The sequence below is a fragment of the Sceloporus occidentalis genome, unplaced genomic scaffold, assembly GCF_023333645.1.
Source record: "Sceloporus occidentalis isolate IW3139 unplaced genomic scaffold, rSceOcc1.0.p SCAF_2, whole genome shotgun sequence".
NCBI classification, from domain to species: Eukaryota; Metazoa; Chordata; class Lepidosauria; order Squamata; family Phrynosomatidae; genus Sceloporus; species Sceloporus occidentalis.
Window position 1 is genome coordinate 122,523,156 of NW_028316982.1, and position 22,253 is coordinate 122,545,408.

At 40.9% G+C, this 22,253-nt stretch overlaps 1 protein-coding gene across 1 annotated transcript in view; it reads right to left on the minus strand.

Moving 5' to 3' along the window:
- LOC149318954 (neurotrypsin-like) overlaps positions 1–22,253 on the minus strand; it is a 30,540-nt gene that overhangs the window by 2,027 nt on the left and 6,260 nt on the right. The window contains exons 3-15 of the mRNA XM_089510798.1: positions 20,848–20,893; positions 17,980–18,216; positions 15,106–15,229; positions 13,673–13,845; positions 11,554–11,701; positions 11,234–11,412; positions 9,771–9,912; positions 7,259–7,461; positions 5,456–5,597; positions 3,827–4,032; positions 2,781–2,856; positions 1,508–1,630; positions 881–1,161 (exon numbers count right to left, since the gene is read on the minus strand). Coding sequence (XP_089366924.1) covers positions 881–1,161; positions 1,508–1,630; positions 2,781–2,856; positions 3,827–4,032; positions 5,456–5,597; positions 7,259–7,461; positions 9,771–9,912; positions 11,234–11,412; positions 11,554–11,701; positions 13,673–13,845; positions 15,106–15,229; positions 17,980–18,216; positions 20,848–20,893 — 2,080 coding nt within the window. The remainder of the gene's footprint in view (positions 1–880; positions 1,162–1,507; positions 1,631–2,780; positions 2,857–3,826; positions 4,033–5,455; positions 5,598–7,258; positions 7,462–9,770; positions 9,913–11,233; positions 11,413–11,553; positions 11,702–13,672; positions 13,846–15,105; positions 15,230–17,979; positions 18,217–20,847; positions 20,894–22,253) is intronic.

Here is a 22,253-nt window from a genome sequence, read left to right on the forward strand (position 1 = left end):
ATTCTGCTGCTCCAGAGAACAGGATCTGGAACAATGGATGCAAGTTACAGGAAAAGAGATTCCACCTCAACATTAGGAGGAACTTCCTGACAGTAAGGGCTGTTTGTCAGTGGAACACACTTCCTTGGAGTGTAGTGGAGTCTCCCTCCTTGGAGGTCTTTAAACAGAGGCTGGATGGCCATCTGTCAAGGATGCTTTGATTGTGAGTTCCTGCATGGTAGAGGGTTGGACTGGATGGCCCTTGTGGACTCTTCAACTCTACGATTCTATGATTTTATATAAATGGTTTCCAATTATCTGTAAATACTTCCAATTGCTTTCTTTTCATCAAGGTAGTCGATTGGTCCATATGAGCCATCTCTATTACTTTTTTCAAGCCAATCCATGCATGTTAAATTTCATTGGTCTTCCACTTTCTTGCTAGTAACAATCTTGCTGCTATAATTAAATAATTTATAAAAAATTCTATATTTATGTTCCTTATTATTTTCTAATTTTATCATGTTTAGTAGCTATAACAACAGTCTCAGTCTAATCTTAAATCCCAATATTTTTTTTCTATTCTTCCCATCAAAGGTACACAGACGCATCAATTCCTAGGACTTTTGTACTGACAGTTTTTTAATCAGTTAGAATGCTTACAATTATCTGAATCAGATGATCAGGAGGGTTTATTTCAATTAACTGCCAGACCTTTCAACCAATAGCTGTCGCAACATCAGACACTACAGCCTGCTGTGCACCTCTTTTGCTTTCTTTTGTGGATATTGGTTTAATTTTGAATTAAAAGGCAATGGGGCTACTCTTTTGCAAATGTGAAAAACTTCCAGTGTTTATTGTCTTTACCCATATGAGAAATCCTGACACACTCCACACTTACCTGTGTCTCCCCATCCAGATATGAAGCAAGCCTGTCTGTCTATGGCAGCTTTCTCCTTCCTGTTGGGCAGGCAGACAGGACGGACATGGTGGCTGAAGGAAAGACACTTCTCGTCTTTGCCCTGGATTCTGACAAGGGCAATATCGTTGTCATTGCTGCTGGGCTGGAAGTTCCTGTGAAGGACAATCTTCTCCACAGGCAACTCTCTCTCGAATTCATCTCTCATACCAGTATGGTAGTCTCCCACTCGAAGAAGATAGCGCCGCACATCTACTCCAAACCTGGCCATGAGAGAGTAAGGAGCTGGTTATTTCATACCAGAGATACTGAACCTCAGTCCAAGTACTTTTGTCCCTCTGTTCTTCCATGCTGAGATTTAGAGTGCAGGATTTAGTTGGGACTGTTATTTGCTAATCCAAAGCAGTCCATAAACCAATGGGACTTCATAAATAAAGAGAATCGCCACCTCTGTTTGCTTTGTGTTTACAAGAGGTGACAAAGCATGTATTTAAGGCAGGTATGTTAGGTGCACTTGACTGAGAGCTCCTCGTGAGTCAAAGAACAGAGAATGACAGTCATCCCGCACTTATTGGTACTTTTAAGTAATTCTCACATGCAGACTGTTACCTTTTGAAGCAATGTGCTGCTGTCACTACCCAGCAGTTGCTGATAAGTGTTGCTCCACACAGCAAGCGAGCATCTCTGTGAAACCCCTTTAGACGTAATGAGACCTGCCATGGCCAACCTCCTCTGAAAGGTAAAAAAAGTATGACGCAAGAGGTAAACAGAATAGGGACCCTATCTTATGAAGGATCACTACTGTTGCCCTCCTCATTTATTGCTAATTGATGCTTTTTAAAATGGGGTGCCTTCTAGAATAACATGAATGACATCAGAGTATGTCTCCAAATTCCTCAATAAACCCTTTAGCGCTTAGTGCTGTACCATTATACATGGCAAGAGCTGACTCTAAGGAATTTACAGTACTTCTAAAGATTTTTAGAATTAAATAATTGTAGGGCAACCCCCTCTGCAAAAACTCTGCCAAGAAAAACCCATGATAGGTCACCAGTAACTCAGAAATGACTTGAAAGCACACAACAACAAAGGAAATTAAAGGAATGCCCAAGTCCTACACTGTGGGACTGGGCAAAGTGCACCCTGCAGGTCTTGTTGTTGCTGTTACTGTTGTTGTGAGGCTGCTTCTTATGTGCTGATTTCTGCACAACGCTTTTAATTTACATTTGTCACACTGTAGTTGTAACTGCAGTGGTGAGCAAGCACAGGATTTTTGCCCAGTTAACAGTATCTTCATTGGCATTTTGTAAAACACCATTTTCATTTTCCCACGCATTGCACAATTATCAGAACACTGACCTTTTCACAGACTGATTATACATGGTTAGAAGAGATTAGAAACAATCCTAGGTAACACTTTGGGAGCAGTGTTAATTCTTTGTTTGGGATAATTATACAACCCACAGGAGAAACTGATGACATCCAGGTTAATCCCTTTCTATCATGCAGCAAAACCATTGGGACAAGATGATAAGAAATTGCCTTACACCATCCGACCACTGGTCCATCTAACACAGTGTTGCTATCTCAGCTCATAGCACCTCCTAATATGAATCCTGGCTATTGTTTTTAATTAATGTTTTAATGTTCTTGTTTTATCACTGTTTCAATATTCTTGGCAAAAAGGTTCATATCTGTTTTTACTACAAACTGCTTTAAGAGGGTGTTTTTTTTTTTAATGAAAAGAAGCTTTGTTGATCCATTCACTATGTCTGTTATGTTTATTATTTGAGAACCTTTAATCTGCGTAATATAGTGCATATTCATTGTGATCTTGAGGCCATTTTGATATATCTTGAGTAACAAGAGGAAAGCTTAATACCTGAGAGATTTGATTCCACCAATTATCCTTTTCTTGCGATGAAGTGATCTCAGTCCACACATCCCAAATATTGGACCTGCCCCCCCCACCAAAAAAAAAGCCAAAACAATTTAATACATATCCTTACACAACTCGAAACCTTCAACACTACTTTCTAGGGCAAAACACATATTGAAATTCCTTTTGTGCTCTTATGGATATTTTGCCCTGAAACTAGCAATTTTGTAATCCTAATGAGAAAACATTATTATTAACATTTACATCCATAAAAGAACATTACACTCTCATCACTTTGAAATCATAACTGTTGGTTCCAATTGGTTTGTCTTCCTTATTTAAGTAATAGGTTAAAAAGTCAGTTTGTGAGCATATAAAACAGTTGTAGCATCAGACAATTGATCCATCCAGTCCGAGGTTGTTTATACTTTTAATGGCAATGATACTTCAAGAAGTTAGGCAGAACTATTTCCATGCCTTTTCAAAATGCAGACTATGACAAATCACATACAATTGATTAATTTTCATGGGTTAAAGAATCCAGCTTTCTTTCCTTTTTTTAATACATAGAATTTGGGTTTTCATAGTGCAGAATGCCTTCCCCACATGTACCCATCCTATCCATATTATCTTTCTGTCCTTCCTTGCAATTATGAGTATGAGTTACTTCATACCTGCTGGGCCTCTGTCTCCTCTATGGCTGGAGTAGTACAAGGGATTGATTGTGAAAAAGAGAGTAAATGATACACTGAATATTTGGTAGTTTCTCCCATGCTTATTGTTGGTTTAGAAGGAACAGAGGAGACATGGAGAGGGTCTGGATCAGAGCTGAGTGGCATTGAGATGATTCAGTGTTTCTTTTTGCTGTTAACATTTTTTCCTAGGCTGTTTTCTTACCAAAATTTCTCCATACAAATCCCACCACAATTTGCCTCTTAAGCTTTCATTTACAGCACTGCGGTGCATGCTCACTTTTTGTGTAGAAGCCAAACACTATGCTTTGTCTCACAGTCCTCACTAGAAAAGTAGGAGCCACATATGCCACATACCTGAATTTCTTACCAGGTGGTTCTCCTTTGCCACATAGTCACAGATCACTCCAGCATCTTTGCTGTGCAAGCAGTTGTTAATGCCATTTTCATGAATAATACACTGCCCCAAGGTGTGTTCAGTGCCACTGCATTCCACACTGTTTACATGGATGGGTATGTGCCCTTTGCCCAAATAAGCCACAGTTTTGGCTTTTGCAACACCACTGCATGGAGATAACCAGTTAAGTGAAATAAAAAGTTACTAAAACCAAACCCATATACTCAGGGACACTCATCTAGATACATCTCTTTCCCATAGACTAACTCATGCTAGGCCAGAGTAAGTTACTAAAGTGAAACCCTTCTACTCAGGCACACTTCTCTACATACATCTTTCTTCCACATACTAACTCATGGGTCCGAACAGACAGGCCAAAATAAAGCTGCTTCAGGTCACTTTGGAGGTATGCTGTTTAAATGATGCATGCTGGAAGTCGCACCAAAGCGTTGCTCCTGTCCTAAGTACTGGAGCACAGCTTTTGCTTGGCTTCTGGCCTCTTAGGACGCATGCATCATTTAAACAGCATACCTCCAAAGTGGCCCGAAGCAGCTTTATTTTAGCCTGTCTGTTTGGGCCCCATGCTAGGCCAGAGTAAGCCACTTGGGGAGGACATAAAACACTGCATCAAACTCCAGCAAAAACTCTCTTAGAACAGGGTGAGTATAAGCAGAAAAATCCAGACACAAATACTTGAGCAAACCTAGGTATATCTGAGACCAAATCATTTTGTATACATGAACAGTATGAGAATGATGTTGTTTTTCCTTTGATCCCTAAAATCACTGATTGAAATGCAACTCTCTACCTAACTTTCTGCACTGAATAGTAGAAATGGTCGGCAGGGAAGTGATTCAGCACCTTGAATAGCACCTTTAAGTTTTAAAGAGTGAATTCACATGACACATATTGGTTCCCATTTCAACAAGCAATAGATTTGTTTAACACTGTACAGCACACAAACTGTACGTTATAGTACCAAAACTTGAAAATTAAATACAAGCATGAAACTATGGACTTTATCACACAGGGAAAATTGGGCAAAATCAGGGGTTTAAACAACTATTAACCCAGGTAAAACTTGAATTCGCAATTAAGATTTTCAGACGATATTGCTCTTAAAGAGGTAATAAAGAGGCAATAAAAGAGGCAATAAACAGCAACAAATAATTTGCCTGGGATAATCACTGTTTAAATCTCCGATTCCCTCCCAATTTTTCCTGTGTGATAAAGTCCTAAGAATCAGAAGAAGATTAGGACTGGGAAAGGCAGCCCTGAAAGAACGAGACAAAATCCTACAGTGTGAAGATATAAAACTGAACACTAAAATAAGGACAGTCCCAGCCATTATTTTCCCCATCACCATGTATGAATGTGAGAGTTGGACAGTGAAAAAAGCAGATAGAAAGAAAATCAACTCATTTGACATGTGAAGCTGGAGAAGAGTGCTGAAATACCATAGCCAGCCAGAAAGTCAAACAGATGAGTACCAGAGCAGATCCGTCCTGAGCTTTCCTTGAAGAAAGTCTATTGTTGACCAGTGATTTTAGATATATTGCCTTCCCAACAGAAACCGGCAGTGGAATTACCTGTATCCCAGTTGCCTGCACACCACAGCTGCACCTTTATCTGTCCAACCATCACCACAGATGCTGCCCCATTGCCCATTCAGGAAAATCTCTATGCGCCCTTCTTTGGTGCTTCCTCCATCCACCAGCCTCAGAGGGAATTCTGCAGTTTAGAAAACATAATCGAAGATGACTTCATATTGTGAGGTGGTACAAGGTAGCAAAGCTAGTTCATGTGTCTTGTAACTTGTAAGTGGATTGACTTAATTAAAATGAGGGATTAGGGGGAAATTGTTTGTTTGTTTGTTTGTTTGTTTGTTTGTTTATATCCCCATATGGGACCCAGATAAGCTAAAAAAAATTCTGGAATTCATTCTCAATTCCCTCAGTTAATTATTCCGAATGATTTGACGGAAGCCCAAAAACCCCACAAAAAACTATAGGTCTGATGGAAGACTGCAAATAGAAAATAAGGTCAAGGTCCCATAGGCACTTAACCAGTATATCTCTCCCTAATTTTCTTAAGGAGCAAAACTAACCATCGTTCTCTCATCTGCCCCACTGCCCCTAAAAAATGTGGGATATGCAGACTGCCTAATTTTTACATCAAAAGTTGTTTGTGAATAAAGAGTGCACATGACCCTTCCTGCTCTCTGTGATGGCTTCCACTTATCCTCACATCTGCCACCAGTGTTTGGAGTATCTCCTGGCCCACTGCTGTGACAACCAGCTCTTAGATGGCCTCGTAGTTCCTGAGAAACTTTATTCATCTATATCCCCACCACTGATTAACTGCTGCCACCAAGAAATTGTGTATCTGAACTTAAGCTTTCCAATATCTCTTATGTAGGCTCAGGCTTATGTAGGCCTTGGAGGCTCAAGTGTGCAATATAGAAATAATGATTTACTGAATAGAAATTGAACATAACATAATGGTTTAATTTATTTAATGCATCTGACTCACACTAACTCACACAGTTCTCTCTCTCTCCCTCTCCCTTATATCCTAACTCTGTCCCTGACTTTTACTTTCCTTTGACAGACAGGCCAAAATAAAGCTGCTTCGGGTCACTTTGGAGGTATGCTGTTTAAATGACACACACACCTTAAGAGGTCAGCAGCTGCACCAAAGCTGTGCTCCTGTCCTTAGGACTCTTAGGACACATGCATCATTTAAACAGCATGCCTCCAAAGTGACCCAAAGCAGCTTTATTTTAGCCTGTCTGTTAGGGCCCTAACTCACCTTTATCTCTGACCTTGATCCTAACTCTCCTAAGATCTTAAACTTCTTAACCTAACTCTAACAGTCTTCTCATCCTAACTTTTACTCTCTGACTGCAATACGTACTCTGTACATACTCACCCATCTTTTAAAATCCCCTCAAACATCCAGCCAGTCACTCCAAATATTCCATTATTACATCTGCTAGTATTACATACATTACTATAATTTATCTAATAAAGGAAACAACATTCTCCCCAGTCAATAAATTCATGCCCTCCACCTCCCCAAGTTCTGTTACAATTTCCTCTCAACTTTTGCATGACAAACGTGCCAGAAATGATGGGACAGAATGTTTCAGTTCACCTGTTCACACCCTTTTGGAACAGGAAAGATACATGAACAAACAAACATGGTTGCCCTTGTTACAAATATTTTGGCCTGAAATAATTAATTAAAGCAAGGTAGCCACTTTCTTGATGGCTGGATCACCCAAAATCCAGGACCTCAAGAGACCATTCTACAGTGGAGAAGTCTCTTGTGCAAGCAAACATGGCTCAGCATCAGATCCTTACTTCTTTGGAGAATTTATGGTTGGTTACCTGCAGCCTCTTCAGTGATCTTATTGCTATCCAGGGAACAGTGGACTCCTACATCTTCTTCATGTGAGCAATCATGCTGGCCCCAGTTGCTATGGGGGCAGTCGAAGAGAGATCGCTCAGTGCCTGTGCAAGCCACATCATCCAGTAAGATGAAGCCTTGACCAGATGCAAATTCCCCCTCTGATGCCAGCCTGGCAGGGCCACTAGAGAAAGTACAAACGGGAGAGAGGGGGAAGAGAAAATGACTGCAAGTTAGAGTGATGCAGAAAGATACAGAGAATGGGGAAAATATAAGTACCATAAATATATGCTGTGCTTAAAGTCCTATAGATTCACATGCAAATCAGCTAATAGTGAGTATACATATGCAAAGGCTGCTAACAGATCTGGAACATATATATATATAAAACCTTTTTTTGTCCTTACCACTCTCTTTACTCCTCTGTTGCCCCATTAATTTTATTGGGAATAGGCACTTCCCTTTTTAAAATGTATGTTGTTCTGAAGTGTACATGGCATCCTTAATGGAATTTCACTATCACTATAAATTTGCACCACTTCTGCAATATTCTGGATGCTCTTTTCATTCTGATCACAATCCATAGCTCTGATTGCAAAGATGCTAAGAGTACTTTTTAATTAGATGCAGCTTTTCATCTTGATTCAGATATCACGCCTAATCATCATTGAGGAAGATTGGCTCTGTTATGTGACCCACTATGGCACTACCTTTCTGTGAGTGTGGGATTGCTCTTTTGAGACAAAAGGCTATGCTAACAGCAGCAATGCCACTAGTAGGGTCTCCCATGTCACACAGGCTCTTGCTGAGAAGCCAAACTAAATGAGCCAAACAGTTTCTGGGCAGCAGCAGTAGTGTAGGATGACACTGGCGGAGGATCTCTCAGAGACAACAGCAGTGGCACCATAGGTAGTACCTGTTAGTACTGCACAGGAGACACAGTAAACCGCTATTGAGTGTCTTTTACCCTACAATGAGACAATCCAAAGTGAAACAAGACATAGAGCCAAAAGATGAGATTCTCAGGTTGGATGGCACTGGAACTACAGGGGTAGAACAGAGGACACTGAGTAGCTCTGTGGCTAATGACACAAGGCAAGCCAAAAGGATGTTCAGCTGTCGATGTGCTCAGAGGTGAAAGGAAAGTTTGACACTACACAACACAACACATATTATAGGAACATGAAATGTGAGAAGCGTGAATCAGGGGAAGCTAGACATAATAAAACAAGAAATTGTATGTTTCAATGCTTGGAGTGAACAAACTAAAATGGACAGGAATGGAACATTTTGTGTCATTTTGTGTTTTACTCAGGAATTGAAAAGAAGAAATGGGATGGCACTGGTACTGAGGAGATATGTAGCAAAAGCAGTCAAAGGCATGAAGACTGAAGGAAGGAACACCAACAATATAAGATATATAGATCATACTATGCTATTAATAGAAAATAGCAAACACTTGGAACAACTTTAAAATAGACAATGAAGACACTGAGATAGTCAAAGATTTTCCATTCCTTGGGTCAACCATTAATCAAATGGAAGACTGCAGTCAAGAAATCAGAAGAAGACTAGAACATGGAAGGGCAGCAATGAAGGAACTAGGCAAGATCCTCAAGTGTAAAGATATATCATTGAATACCAAAATCAGGATTGTCCATGCCATGATTTCTTTGGTTGTGAAGGCTGGGCAATGAAGAAAGTTGATAAGAAGGGAATAAACTCATTTGAGATGTGGTGATGGAGGGGAATTCTGCAGATACCATGGACTGCCAAATAAATAAATAGGTCCTAGAACAATTCAAGCCTGAATTCTAGAACTCAAGATGACTGAGCTTGAAAATACAGTGGTACCCCGGGATACGAATGCGCCGCCTTACGAAATTTCCGGGTTACGAAAGAAATTCACTTAATTAATTGTTTCCGGGTTACGAAGGTTATTCCGGGTTGCGAAAGAAATTTTGGTGCTTTTCGGCGCGATTTCACACGGAATCGCGGCTTTCGCTATTAAAGCCTATGGGCTTTTTCGGCTAGCGAAAGTTTCCGGGTTACGAAAGCGGCGGCGGAACGAATTACTTTCGTAACCCGGGTACCACTGTACTGTACTTTGAACATACCATGGGGAGACATGACTCACTAGAAAAGACAATAATGCTTGATAGGATTGAAGGCAGTAGGAAAAAAGGAAGACTGCATTACAGGTGGATAGACTCAATCAAGGTAACCACAGTCCTGTGTTTGCAAGACCTGAGCAGGGCAGTTGGTAACAGGGTGACTTGGAGGTCTCTCATTCATAGGGTCACCCTAAGTTGAAGCTGACAATGGCAGTTAACAACAAGTGACATGACAAATCATAGTCTGTAACCATTCAGAAGCCCAAAATCATAGTATAGAATGACTTTGCAAATGATGATTCTTACTAAATCTATTCTGATCTCATTGATCTGCAACAGAATACTCTAACATCTTTTAAAAATGACATGAAAAACCTACCTGAAGCCCAGCTGTCTGCAAGCCACCTGAGCATTGATACCTGTCCAGCCATCATCACATACACATCCCCAGCCTCCATTATGGTATACTTCCACCCTTCCTTCATTTGGGCTGTGGCCTCCTGCCAGTCGGATGCTGCTTTCTGGTGGATAAGAGATATACATACTGAGAAGCAGTTAAGACTCCTCTCTTCCCATCCTCTTGAGGACAGCGCCCTATGATCTGCACAGAACTAATGGGTTGCAACGTTGGCCATAATAAATTCCAGAATTTCTATTTTAGGATAACCTGTATTCCAAAGGGGGAGAAATGTGGGCAAGTTTTCAATACTGTTTGACAGGCAAAGATGTTGCAAAAAGCAGTCAGGAAGAGGGGAAAAGTTTAAAAAAATGTGGTTCTTGTAAGAGTGGAATGTTATCCAAGGAAGTGCCTGCAGACTATCAAACAGGTCTAGTCAGGTATTTGATTTGGGATGAGGTAAAACAATAACAATCTTGGTTTTTAATTCTGAAATTACAAATGCTAATGTTGTTGTCTCCGTGTTGTAATACCTTTGTTTGATAAGGAAACATGACAGGTTCTGAAAAACTTACACACATTTGTGTCTCTTTTTGGTTGACTTCATAAAGCCTTTCCGCTCTGACTACCACAACATGAGTTTTATCATTTTGTCTTATGGCTGATGGTACTTCTGAGTATTGCATGACTTGAAGAATAGTAAATTCACCCATTTAGCAGTGAGGCCTTGTGCAGAAGGAAGAGGATTTTAAGCCATCTGAAATAAACTTGATTTTCTGAGGGTTTACTTTCTCCAGTGAGAGGTAACATTACCCATTTTGGCTTCTCTTGGCCTTCTTTACCTGACCCAACATTCAAAATTATCTCCAGCCTCCCTTAACAATATAGAGGGAGCATGAGGACTCAATATTCTCTATCCACAAAGAGGCCATTGGGTTTTGCACTGGACAGAACCAGTTTTGAATTTTTAAGAGGCATGTTAACTTCTGGCGTTGTCTAAATAAAACCACTATCCACTGTTTCTTAGTTCCTTGGCAATAACAACCTTTTGATCTGGAGCTTAGATGTGTCATAAGCCTTTCCATGGAAAGTAAAGCCCGGAAGACCATGACTGTCTCAAATATCAGGAAACATTTCCAAAGCTGAAATTCATATTAAAGTACCGGGGGTACAATCCAGTCCAGGTTATGCCCTTTTAAATCCTATTGATTTCAGGAAGAAAAAGTGAACCCTGTGTTTTGGTTCACTTGATAGAAATCAGTGAGACATAAATGCTTCATATGTTTATTGAAAATTTTTTGCATATTTTTATCATTTATTTAACTGATTTAAACACCTTACTACAAATACTTGGTGGTATAAATATATAATGACAAGATTGTTAGAGTTTTCTTGCAAAGAGTCTGGATATTTACTGGTGAAATACTAAAGAGATTCATCTATACCTGAAAACGGGTTACAGGTTACCCCTGCATCTTCAATGTGGTCACAGTTATGGTCTCCCCAACCACTCTTCTTGCACTGATCAAGTGACAACTCATTGCCTGAACACTCCACTTCATCCAAGAGGATTGGGCCCAAGCCCTGCCCAAAGTAGGCCCAGGAGATAGCTTTTGGGATTCCACTTGGGAGAAAACAAACATATGCACTGTCATACAATCTCATTACGGTAACACGGGAAAATCAGAAAGCACTAATAAGATCCACACTGGCAGCTGTAAATTCATAAATATTTCCATAAAAGGAGAAGCATATGACAGATTACCTGAGGCCCAGCTGTCTGCAGACTACCTCAGCATCCTTGTCATCCCAGTGGTCATCACAGATGGTGCCCCAGTGGCCATTATGGTAAACTTCTACTCGACCCTCAAAGTTGTTTTCCCCTCCTACCAGACGAAGTGGAAAGCCTTCACCTGCTCTTCAAGAAATGTAAAACAAGAAAGAAAGAAAGAAAGAAAGAAAGAAAGAAAGAAAGAAAGAAAGAAAGACTGTCATCACTGTGAGTTCTCCTCTTATTTCCTGCCAAGACATACTTTGTTGCTCCTTTTCTAGACAAACTGATCTGGTGGGGATTATGTGGCAGGGAATGACACATGAATCGGGACAAAGCATGAATTGGTCCTCCAACAAGGACTGTTTCCAACTGCCAACTATCCACCGATAGGCATTAAAAAGATTTTAAACTATTTAGGTTGTGAATTGAGGATTAAATTGCCTATTATGTTTTTCACCTAAGCTTTCTCATTAAAACAAAAACAAACCACAGTACCTTTGGACAAAGAGGAGCACAGTGATGGGTGAGAAATGGGAAATCAGTCCAGATGAGCTCAACAATGCTGCATTTCCTTTAGAATAAAAGTGGCCAGTTTGCACATTCTTTTAACATGCAGTTTGCTTTTAAGAGAAAGAGACCTATAAAAACAATGTTCTACTTAGTGAGTCACTCCTTCTGGATTCTGGGGTGTTATTTGAGATTAATTTCAGCTATGTCACATGCCTTATTCTGAAAAGAAGAGGAATGCCAGGGGATTTAGGGACTGTGCACGTGTAGTTTTCATTTATCCTTATAACATGCCTATGAAGTAAGCCACTTTTTAACATTTTAGAGACGGGAAATAGTGATATTCAGGGCCATTTAAACATGGTAAGACTAGGATATGAAATCAGATCTTGCAGATCAGCATCTGAAATCAGAATCTTAGGGCCTGAACAGACAGGCCAAACTAAAGCTGCTTCGGGTCTCTTTGGAGGTATGCTGTTTAAATGATGCATGTGTCCTAAGAGGCTGGAGGCTGAGCTAAAGCCACGCTCCAGTCCTAAGAACTGGAACACAGCTCTGGCGTAGCTTCTGGCCTTTTAAGATGTGTGTGTCATTTAAACAGCATACCTCCAAAGAGACCCAAAGCAGCTTTAGTTTGGCCTGTCTGTTCAGGCCCTAAAAATCAGAATAGAAATGTGAAGTTGAAGGCTATCATGGCTGGCATCCATAGTCTTTTGTGGGTTTTTTGGGTAATGTGGCCATGTTCTAGAAGAGTTTATTCCTGACGTTTCGCCTGCACCTTGGCTGGCATCTGTGGCTGGCATCTGTGGCTGGCATCTGTGGCTGGCATGGGGTGTCCAGATAACTGAAAGTGTAGAGTTGCTGGAATGGTATGTAATCACATACCACTGCTGTTTTCAAACAGAATGTGCAAAAACCTCTTTGGTAAAAGGCAACAGTGGCGCAAATGAAGGATCTCTGTGTTACATGAACTTTCAGCTCTGTTAAAAATGACTGTCTCTGTCTTGCAATTTTGCTCAAAGGGATGGAATCTTAGAGTCAGAGTTAAAAGGGCGCTCATAGGCCATCAATGCAGGACCTAATGACAACTGTTTGAACACAATTTTCCAAGCAATTATGAATCTATCTAATGGTGTTTCTATCTATTCCATATTTAGTCAGTTCACTAATCAAAACATCATGGAGGACCTTATAATATGCGTTGCTGAAATCCAAATAAATGACATCTACAGATTTCCCACTATCTACTAGTCTAGTGACCTGATCAAGTGTTAGTTTATCAAGATTTGTTCTTGGCAAACCCATGCTGGCTCCTAGTGATCAATGCACTGCATCAAGATATTTGTAAACAGACTCCTTCACAATCTGTTCTAATATTTTCCCTGGTCTTGAAATCAGGCTGACTGGTCTGTAGTTTCCTTGATCATCCTTTTTGCCTTTTTTGAAGAGAAGGACAATTTTTGCTTGTCTCCAGTTGTCGGGCACCTCACCTGGTCTCTCAAGATTTCTCAAAAATGATGGCAAGTGGTTCTGTGAGTATGTCAGCAAATTCCTTCAATACTCTGGGATGCAGTTCATCTGGCCCTGCAGATTTTCAGGTTACCTTGAGGTGGGACACAGTTTGCCACTGCAGCTCCCTGAATGCAGATTTTGAACATCTTTTGGTAACTGCATTGCAACAGCGTCTTCTCATCCCCACGACAGTTTGCAGACTGCAGGTGGACAGGTATGGGCCCCAGAGTAGAATAGCTCTCCCTTTGGGCTGTGCCAATTGTGCTAAAGCAGAAAGAAGAAAATGGAGTAACTTCACAGAAAATCACTGGCAAGGGTAAAATTTAGCTTCCTCCCGTCATCCCATTTGTTGCAACCCCCTTAAATATACATCAGAAATGACTTCCATCATCCCACCTGTTGGTTTAAAAAACCAGCATCCAACTCTTTTGTTGATGTATAGTGTTAAAACTACAGTTGGGCACAGTTACTTGTCTTTTGTTAGTTGTTAATGGGCCCAGAGCTTGGAAATGTTCAAATTAATGTGAACATTTTGATAATCATATCAAAGTGAATGCCTTCTTACCTGTTTTTCATACCAGATGAAGATGAAGAGTTCTTGAGAACTCAAATGTTTACACACTTGTGTAGCATTGTGGATCACTTGCATAGAGGTCAAATGTCAAATTTAGATTTCTTAATATAGATGTATATCTGACAGGTGAACTTGTAGCCAAAAAGTTTCCCTTTCCTGCACCCCACTTCAGCCAAGTGAGCCAGAAATAATAGAAGGAAGGGAAAAAAGGAAAACGGAGGTCTTGCTTCTGCCCAGAGGACCAAACAGCCTCCATGAGCAAGAAGGAATCTACTTCTGTGACACTAACATTCCTTCTAAGGTGGAAATAAGCAAAGTATGCTGATGGCAGCAGCCTTTCCTGTAATCAAATTGTCCACTGACACTTTTAGTGTCTCCGGTACTGTTTTCTCAGTTTTCTCACCTGCAGTCCCAAACACCAAACTAAAGCTGCTATGATACAAATGCCTTTATGTGTGTGCCTGAAACAATACATAGCAGGGCTTTAAAAGTCAATGCAAGAGGTCTAAAAATGAGAAAACCCTGGATGTGGATTCCCCAGTGCTGCAGCTCTTGTCCAATTTCACTTTCCATGGCTGCATGTCCTTAACAGAGAAATGACAATGTATTACTGTCAACTGAACATAAAAACACTCAAACTGCAATCCGTACAATATTAGTAATATTAACCTGTTTGCAGCTGTCAGATAATAACAAGAGAAAGTCTACGCCTTATTGCTACTTTTTAAAATGTTGCTGCTTGCATAGTAATCACAGGACTAGAACTTGTATTTAAAACAAAATGTTGGAAATCTGATCTGAGATTTCTCAAGACTCTTTCTGTTTTTGTCCTTTTTATGCCTGTTTAGGAACTAGGAAAATGTATGCTTTCAATCACATTTAGTCATATGCTAGACCTCAGTAGTTATGTTGAGAAACAGGTGTTGCCTTCCACTGTGATTCACTTTTACCTGAGCCCAAGCTGTCTGCAAACCACGCTAGCGTCCCGGTCTGTCCAGTGGTCCCCACAGATACTGCCCCACAGCCCATTAAAGTGTAACTCCACCCGGCCACCCTCCTTCAGTCGCACAGCACCTGTCAAAACAGAGAAGCCACACAAATGATATCCACAGAATTGTTGAAAGGGTGAGCAAATTCTGAGGACAATGTTCTTTCCTGAAGGAGAACAAGAAGAATCAAGCCTTGTCTCCACTTCTTACTAGAATGAGGGAGTCAATCCTGTGGGATATGGGAAACAAACCAATGTCACTGGTTCTGATTCAGCATTTGCTGCCTGTCATGAGAAGTTGTGTATGAGAGGATAGGAAAGCAGGGGACCATAACAAATTTATCTCAGATTTATTTTCTGTGTTCATACCTATGTCCATGTATTAATGGGTAGGCCGTGCTTCATTCATTGTTAGGAATAAAAAGAAACCCTTGGCCTTTTTTGGCTCCTCCGTAGCATTTAGTATGCAGAGGGATCTTGCAGCATCTTTAAGACTAACTGGAAGATAGAAGTTGACAGCGTGAGTTTTTATAGACTCGAGCCTACTTCCTGAAATACATCTGAGGATGTAGGTTCAAGTCTACAAAAGCTCATGGTTATCTATGCATATTGATTTTCTAGACTAAAACAGCTATGTCTTTGAATTCTACCACCAGCAATTAGTTCAGGGAAGTGTAAGTGTTTCTCTCCCAACCTCACATATCTGTGTGGTAAGTTATACTGAGAGATGAGAATTAACCAAAGATCATATACTGGGTTTCAAGCTAATTACAGGTTTGAACCCAGATCTCTCAGCCAGGCCCTAGATCAACATGCCAATGTGGGATACACAACATTTTGGCCCTGAAAGAGCCGCCAGGGATATTGGAGCAGGGCTCGGTGGCTGCATGCATGTGTATGCAGGTGTGCACATTGAAATACATGCATGAGCAGCCCACGGATTCTCTTTACTGACTTGGCAAGTATAGCTGTATTGGTACAGCAAGTATAGCTTCTCTCCATCTCCTATCCCAGTGATACAGAAAGAGCAATCCCTATGAAAATAAAATAATGCAGAACATATCATAGTTTTAGGAGCAGCAGTGTGAAATCTGTTAGAAATTGAGCAAGGATCAGTGAGGATTGGATGGTAAACCTCTTTTCCTCACCTCACTGGCTCTCATGCACTGAAAGTTTGGAAGGAAAGCCACCTAAATGCAGCTTCTCATCTTTTCCCTCCATTTTCAGGATGGCACAGTTACCTCTCAGTGTTTCAAATCCAAGGGACCTTGATTTGCTAAAGAAAGTTTTGGGCTCCATCCCCTGAACATCCCCCAACCATGAAGGCAGGTAACAGACACTGCAAATACATCAGAGGAGATAAAAAAGAGAGTGGAGGGGGGAAAGGAATCAACAGCCCATTTAAGATTAGCTGGTTAATTTAAACATGGAGACTTCTTGAGGAATCCAATGTTCTCTGCGTATACAAAGAGGCTTGTGGTCTCACAAGAATGGAGACATACTGGATTGCAATAGAGGAGTCCTTGTTGATATGCCAATGGACTTTAAATTTCCTGGACTTTGCCCAATTGCCGCATGGCCAGAGGAGGAGGGACAAGCCTGCTAAAGATACCGTCCCCATACCATCTTAACTAAGGACAGAAACAACAAAATGCAGGCATCTTACTAACATTTCTAATTTTTCTCTTGCAACATCTTGTCTGACGAAGAAGCCAGTGGAGCTTCGAAAGCTTGCAACAAGTATATTGTGCTTTTCAGTTGGCCAATAAAGGAATGTTTGGTAGATCTTTGGTTAATTTAGTGTACGCTTTTGTAGATTTCAATCCCAGTTTGAAATCAATGAACGCTCATGGTAAAATAAACCAGTCAAGTCTTTAAAAGGCTGCTGGATTCCATTTCTCTACTCTCCCTTTCTTTTTCTTTTTTTATGTTGCAGTGGACTAACACAGCAGTCTTTTTGAAAACAAAGGAGATGGTTCCTAGAATCTGCATTTGAGATCTTAAGATCTTAGCAGAAGGTGAAGCTCATCCACTCTTCTTTTCCACTGTTTCCTTCTCAGGTAAAACATTTGTTGTTGTTGTGTGTCTTCAAATCATTTCTGACTTATGGTGACCCCAAGCCTATCCAGGGTTTTCTTGGCAGGGACATAGCCAAGGGGGGGTGTCTTGGGGTCTGGACCCCCCCTTCCATTAGAAAAATGAATGGTGTGTGCTGCTGCGCCACCACGCCCAAGCCCCATTATAATGGTGGCACTTAGTCTGGACCCCCCCCCCTTCCTAAAATCCTAGCTACGTCCCTGTTCTTGGCAAAAGTTGTTTAGAGAGGGTTTGCCTTTGCTTTCCTCTGAGGCTGGAGGAGTGTGACTTGTCCAAAGTTACCCAGTGGGTTTTCAATGGCTGAGCAGGCATTTGAACGCTACTCTCTAGAACCATAGTCCAACGTTCAAACCACTACACCGCACTGGTTCGCTTTTTTTCCCCCAAGCAGAAAGTACCAGATGGTAACTGATTAGTATCAGAAATTAATATCATTGCAAAAAAGTTACAGCTGCAAATTTCAAAACATGTTGACTTTTAAAAAAAAAAAAAACAATGGACCTTCTTATCAGATACTTGTGTGTAACATATTATTTGGCCTTTAGAAAGATGTCATTGTGGGACAGGTGAAAAGGGGAAGCAAGATGCGCTCTGTGATCTGAACTTTCTGTGTAGAAGCATTATTCTCAGCTCCAGTTTAAGTAAATCATTTTAAACAATTTCTTCTGGCCTTTAAGGCTTTAGCATTCTTTTCTTTCAGAAAACAGAAGAAATAGCAAGTGTAGCATTTGGTACTTACCTTGGCGACAGTCACAGTTAGCCCAACCAACTGCTCCAGAGGAAAGTTGGTAAAAGCACCAAGGTATTGCCTCACCATCAGGATTCCTGCAGTAATTGTGATTCCCTAACCCCCGGTTGGGATACTGCTGAATATAATCAGGGAAGTCAGACCAGTTCAAGCATGGTGACCCAGAGACTGTCACATCCAGTGACCCATTATAATATCCAGAGGTCTCCATCTCACATAAGCCAGATGCTGGAAGAAGAGAAGATTTCCATTGACGTTGCCTTCTTCCACGCCCAGCAAGTCATTCTCTTTGACATGTTCTTCATTTACAGATGAGCTAAAAATGTCTACCTTTTTTGTAGCCTGCAAAGTGGAATGTCATTTTGATGATTTCATTTTGGAAACAATCTAGAATTTGGTGGAAGCTGAAGCTTGGAGGGAAAACCAATGATGCCAGCAAAAACATTCCACCCAGTGACATAGCCAAGGGGGGGGGGGTTTGAGGTCCATGGGGTCTGGACCTCTCCTTCCATTAATTAATATTAAAAATAATATCAACCAAACCTAATCTACTCACAAAATATATGGTGGCACTTAGTCTGGACCCCCTTCCCTTTCCAGAATACTGGCCACGTTCCTGTTCTATCCCACCTCGTTTTGCTAAAAGGAAGCAGCATCCCTCAACTTGGCACTGTAAGCCCCTTTCACACTACACTATCTTTCCACTTCAACTCCCCTGGTTGCATTCTGTGGAATCCTAGGGTGTGCAGTTTGGCCAGAGGCACCATAGGAGCTTTATGGTAGAGAATGCTAATATCAATAGCATTTACATTTCTATACCACTTAAGAGTGAACTCAGCACTCTCTAAGTGGTTTACAATCTGTAAGCCAATTGCCCCCAGCAAGCTGGGTACTCATTTTACCAACCTACGAAATAAAGAAGGCTGAGTGGACCTTGGAGCCCTCCAGGATCGAACTCACAACTTTGTGGCTTCAGTACCAGCATTTAACCATTGTGCCACTAGGGCTCCTACTGCCAACAGAATAAAGATCTCTCCCCAAATTGAAAATTACAGATACCATAGGATGCAGCCATGACCATTAAAGTAAAGTCATAGTACTATTATAATGTACTCTGAAAGGGCTTCACATCGATTAAGAATGACACTATAACATCAAATATCATCATTTCAGAAACATGGAGTGAGGCCAGAAAAAGACACACATACACAGCCTGACTGTCATGCTGTTAATGACATACATATATGTAAGTCATGCTACACATGTGGGGTAATTATTTGTCACAGCACAACAGATGTATTCTACTGACAGTAATGAAAGCAGAGTTGTGCATACAGCAACGTACGCTACAGTTGCACATTATATATTGTGGTTGTGCACTGTTTCACCCAGGTTACACATTGCATAATGCACAATGGCTCCAAATTATTGACATGTGTTGGCAGATGTTGCTATTCTGCATGGAGATTGCATAGTGCTGGCATAGTGTCTTTCCACATGAGCATAGTTATGCTATGTTGAGGGTGCGTTAGACTGCAGCTAAGCCTAGATTTAGTGACTGGGGGTGCATCTGCACTGTAGAAATAATGAAATTTGGCACCCCTTTCAGTGCTGTATCTCCTTCCTATGGAATCCTAAAAATTGTAGTTTACAAGGTTTTTTACCCAGTGGTACTCAAACATTTTTTTATCCCAGAGGCCCCTTCATGTGAATGTTGTGCCCCCCCCAACTTGACATAATGTATAAATAAAAATACTTTATTTATTTAGTGTGTGTATTTTCATTTGCATATTTGTGTATATTCATATTTTAAAAGAAAATGTCATTCAAATTAGAACAGTTTTATTAAAGTAAATGCAATATTTAAATCAAATTTTACACATTAAAAAGTTTTTTTGGGGGGGAGTGGAAGAGGAGTCAGGTCCTCCAGGTCTCCCACCCTCTCTGAGCAACTCTTGCATTCCCCTTCTCCGCCAGAGTGCTGGTGCCTCACAAAACTACAAATCCCAGGATTCTGTAGGATGGAACCATGGCAGTTAAAGTGGCGTCAGACTGTATTATTTCTACAGTGCAGGTGCAACCTGGGAGGAAATGGTAGCTCCCATAGACCAGGGAATACAGGCATAATAGGTTTTAACAAAACCTATGGAATGACTTTAGATTGTGATGAAGCAAGCCAGCCGCCAGCCCCAAACCTAAGCACCATATTGCTGGATAGCAAATGGGAAAGGGATAGAAACTATGGTATTTAAAGGCATTTCTATGCCTTTAAAAAAGTGATGCTGTGCAGGTCAAGGGTGGCCAAACTGTGTTCCCCCCTTCTAAGACTGTGTTTGCAACCCTTGATCCAGCCATCCATACACTCTGGCCCACACTTTTTCTGGCCATTTCAAAATAATAATAAAGTGAACTGCCTCTCCTCTAAATATGCAGGAATGACAATTCACCTGTTCAAATGGTTGCCCCCTGCACTGTGTGACATAGAAAAATACCAATATTTCAAAACCAGAAGTGAACTTCCAGTTTTGTTTTTGTTATGTTCTGTTTGTATTTTTGGCAGGCCATGTGGTGCCCAACATGTCCCAGGGGCAGAAAAAGCTGCACAGCTGCTCATCCTTGTTGTAGGTCCTGGATGTTTTTGAGCTCAGGATCATGTTGGGTAGCATCAATGTGTGTTGTTTTTATTTGCAAAGTGATCTCATTGTGAATCGTAGAAAATCCACCAAACGTGCAAAAATTGTGCTCTCCCCTTTGAATGCCACTACTGCTTCCAAAGTAATAAGCATGGGACCTAACTTTGACTTTACAAGAAATGATGAAGCCTGAATTTAAAAATTTATAACGATGGTGTATTCTTACCTGCATTCTGCAAATGATTCTGGCTGGACTGAGATCCTAAGAAAGCCTGGGAGAAAAAGGAAGAAATAGGATTGCAGAGAGACTATTACCCCTTAATCAGAGATGAAGAAACTCTGGGTTCTCCATCCAGTCTGTGAGTTGCTTCCCTGGGTCAGGTCCCATTTTCCAGCAATAAATATGGAAAACCTCCCTCCACTCCAATCACTGATCAGTGAGAAAAGCTGGAATTTTTTTTGTATAGGGAGTGTGAGTGAGTTTGTGTATGTGCGCCTTTTCAGTTTAGTACAGACAATCCCATATTTTTATCACCAATGATAAGCGGGATTTTAAACATACTGTATAAACTCATGTATAAGTCTAGAAATGTAGGTTAAAAATTTGACCCAAAAAACCTGAATCAACTTATCTACGGTTCAATGTAAGTACTGAACTTTAATATATGGTGAAAGGCAAGAGTTTAATCTGCCCTGGAAGCACTGACCCCCTTCTACTCTCTCATCCATCCAACCTTTAGGATGTGCACAAATAGTTGTGCCTGCTGGAATCTTGTAAGTTCTTTGGCATGGTTTTCCTTTATTTCATCCTTCATTACATGCCCCTAAGTTTTACCCTTGATTTATCCACAGGTCATATCAAAATCCATAATTTTGGCCCCAAAACCTGCCCTCGACTTATATATGAGATTGACTTACAGTCAAGTATATACAGTATTTACATTTTAAATATCCTGTCTTGAAAAGCCTCAAATTTTAGGGTAGACATGCACAGCACTGAGCAGTTCTTTGCCCTAGAGTTTATGTCTGAGTAGAGATGTATGGTATTAAACTGTGCTTTGACTCCCTGATGCTTACTGCACTGATACCTACCTCTAGGAAGAGACAGACAGAACTGATTTGCATTTTAAAGGAAAATACATGAACCTTGCCCACGTTGCTTTGGCCCAGCCAGTTGGTAGAATGAAGCTCCTGCCTCAAGACTCTTCCCAAACTGGAATATGGCCCTTCCAGGATTTTTTTTAAAAAATATCTAATGTAAAATAAAAATTGACTTTGCCTTTAAAGTTGTGACATCCATAACAGACTGGTGGAAACACATCCAAATGACCACTGTTTCCCACCCATATCATTCTTTCACACTTTCACCCATGAGCCCCTTCTGGAAATGTACCACCAAATGAATAGTTGATGGACTGCAGGTGCTCACCAGCAAAAAATGCCTCCTGCCATAAGACTCCTCATCCTTTCTTGGTGCTTATGCACACAGGGAGAAAGGGGAAAGGGCCAAGGACCTCGGGGGAAGGAGTGGGCAGTGTTGCCAACAAGCCTCGAAGGTAATTCCCCAAACGTTTGGCCAAAACTCACCAAATCCCCCCGCCCATATCTCACCAAATACTTATTTCAACTCTC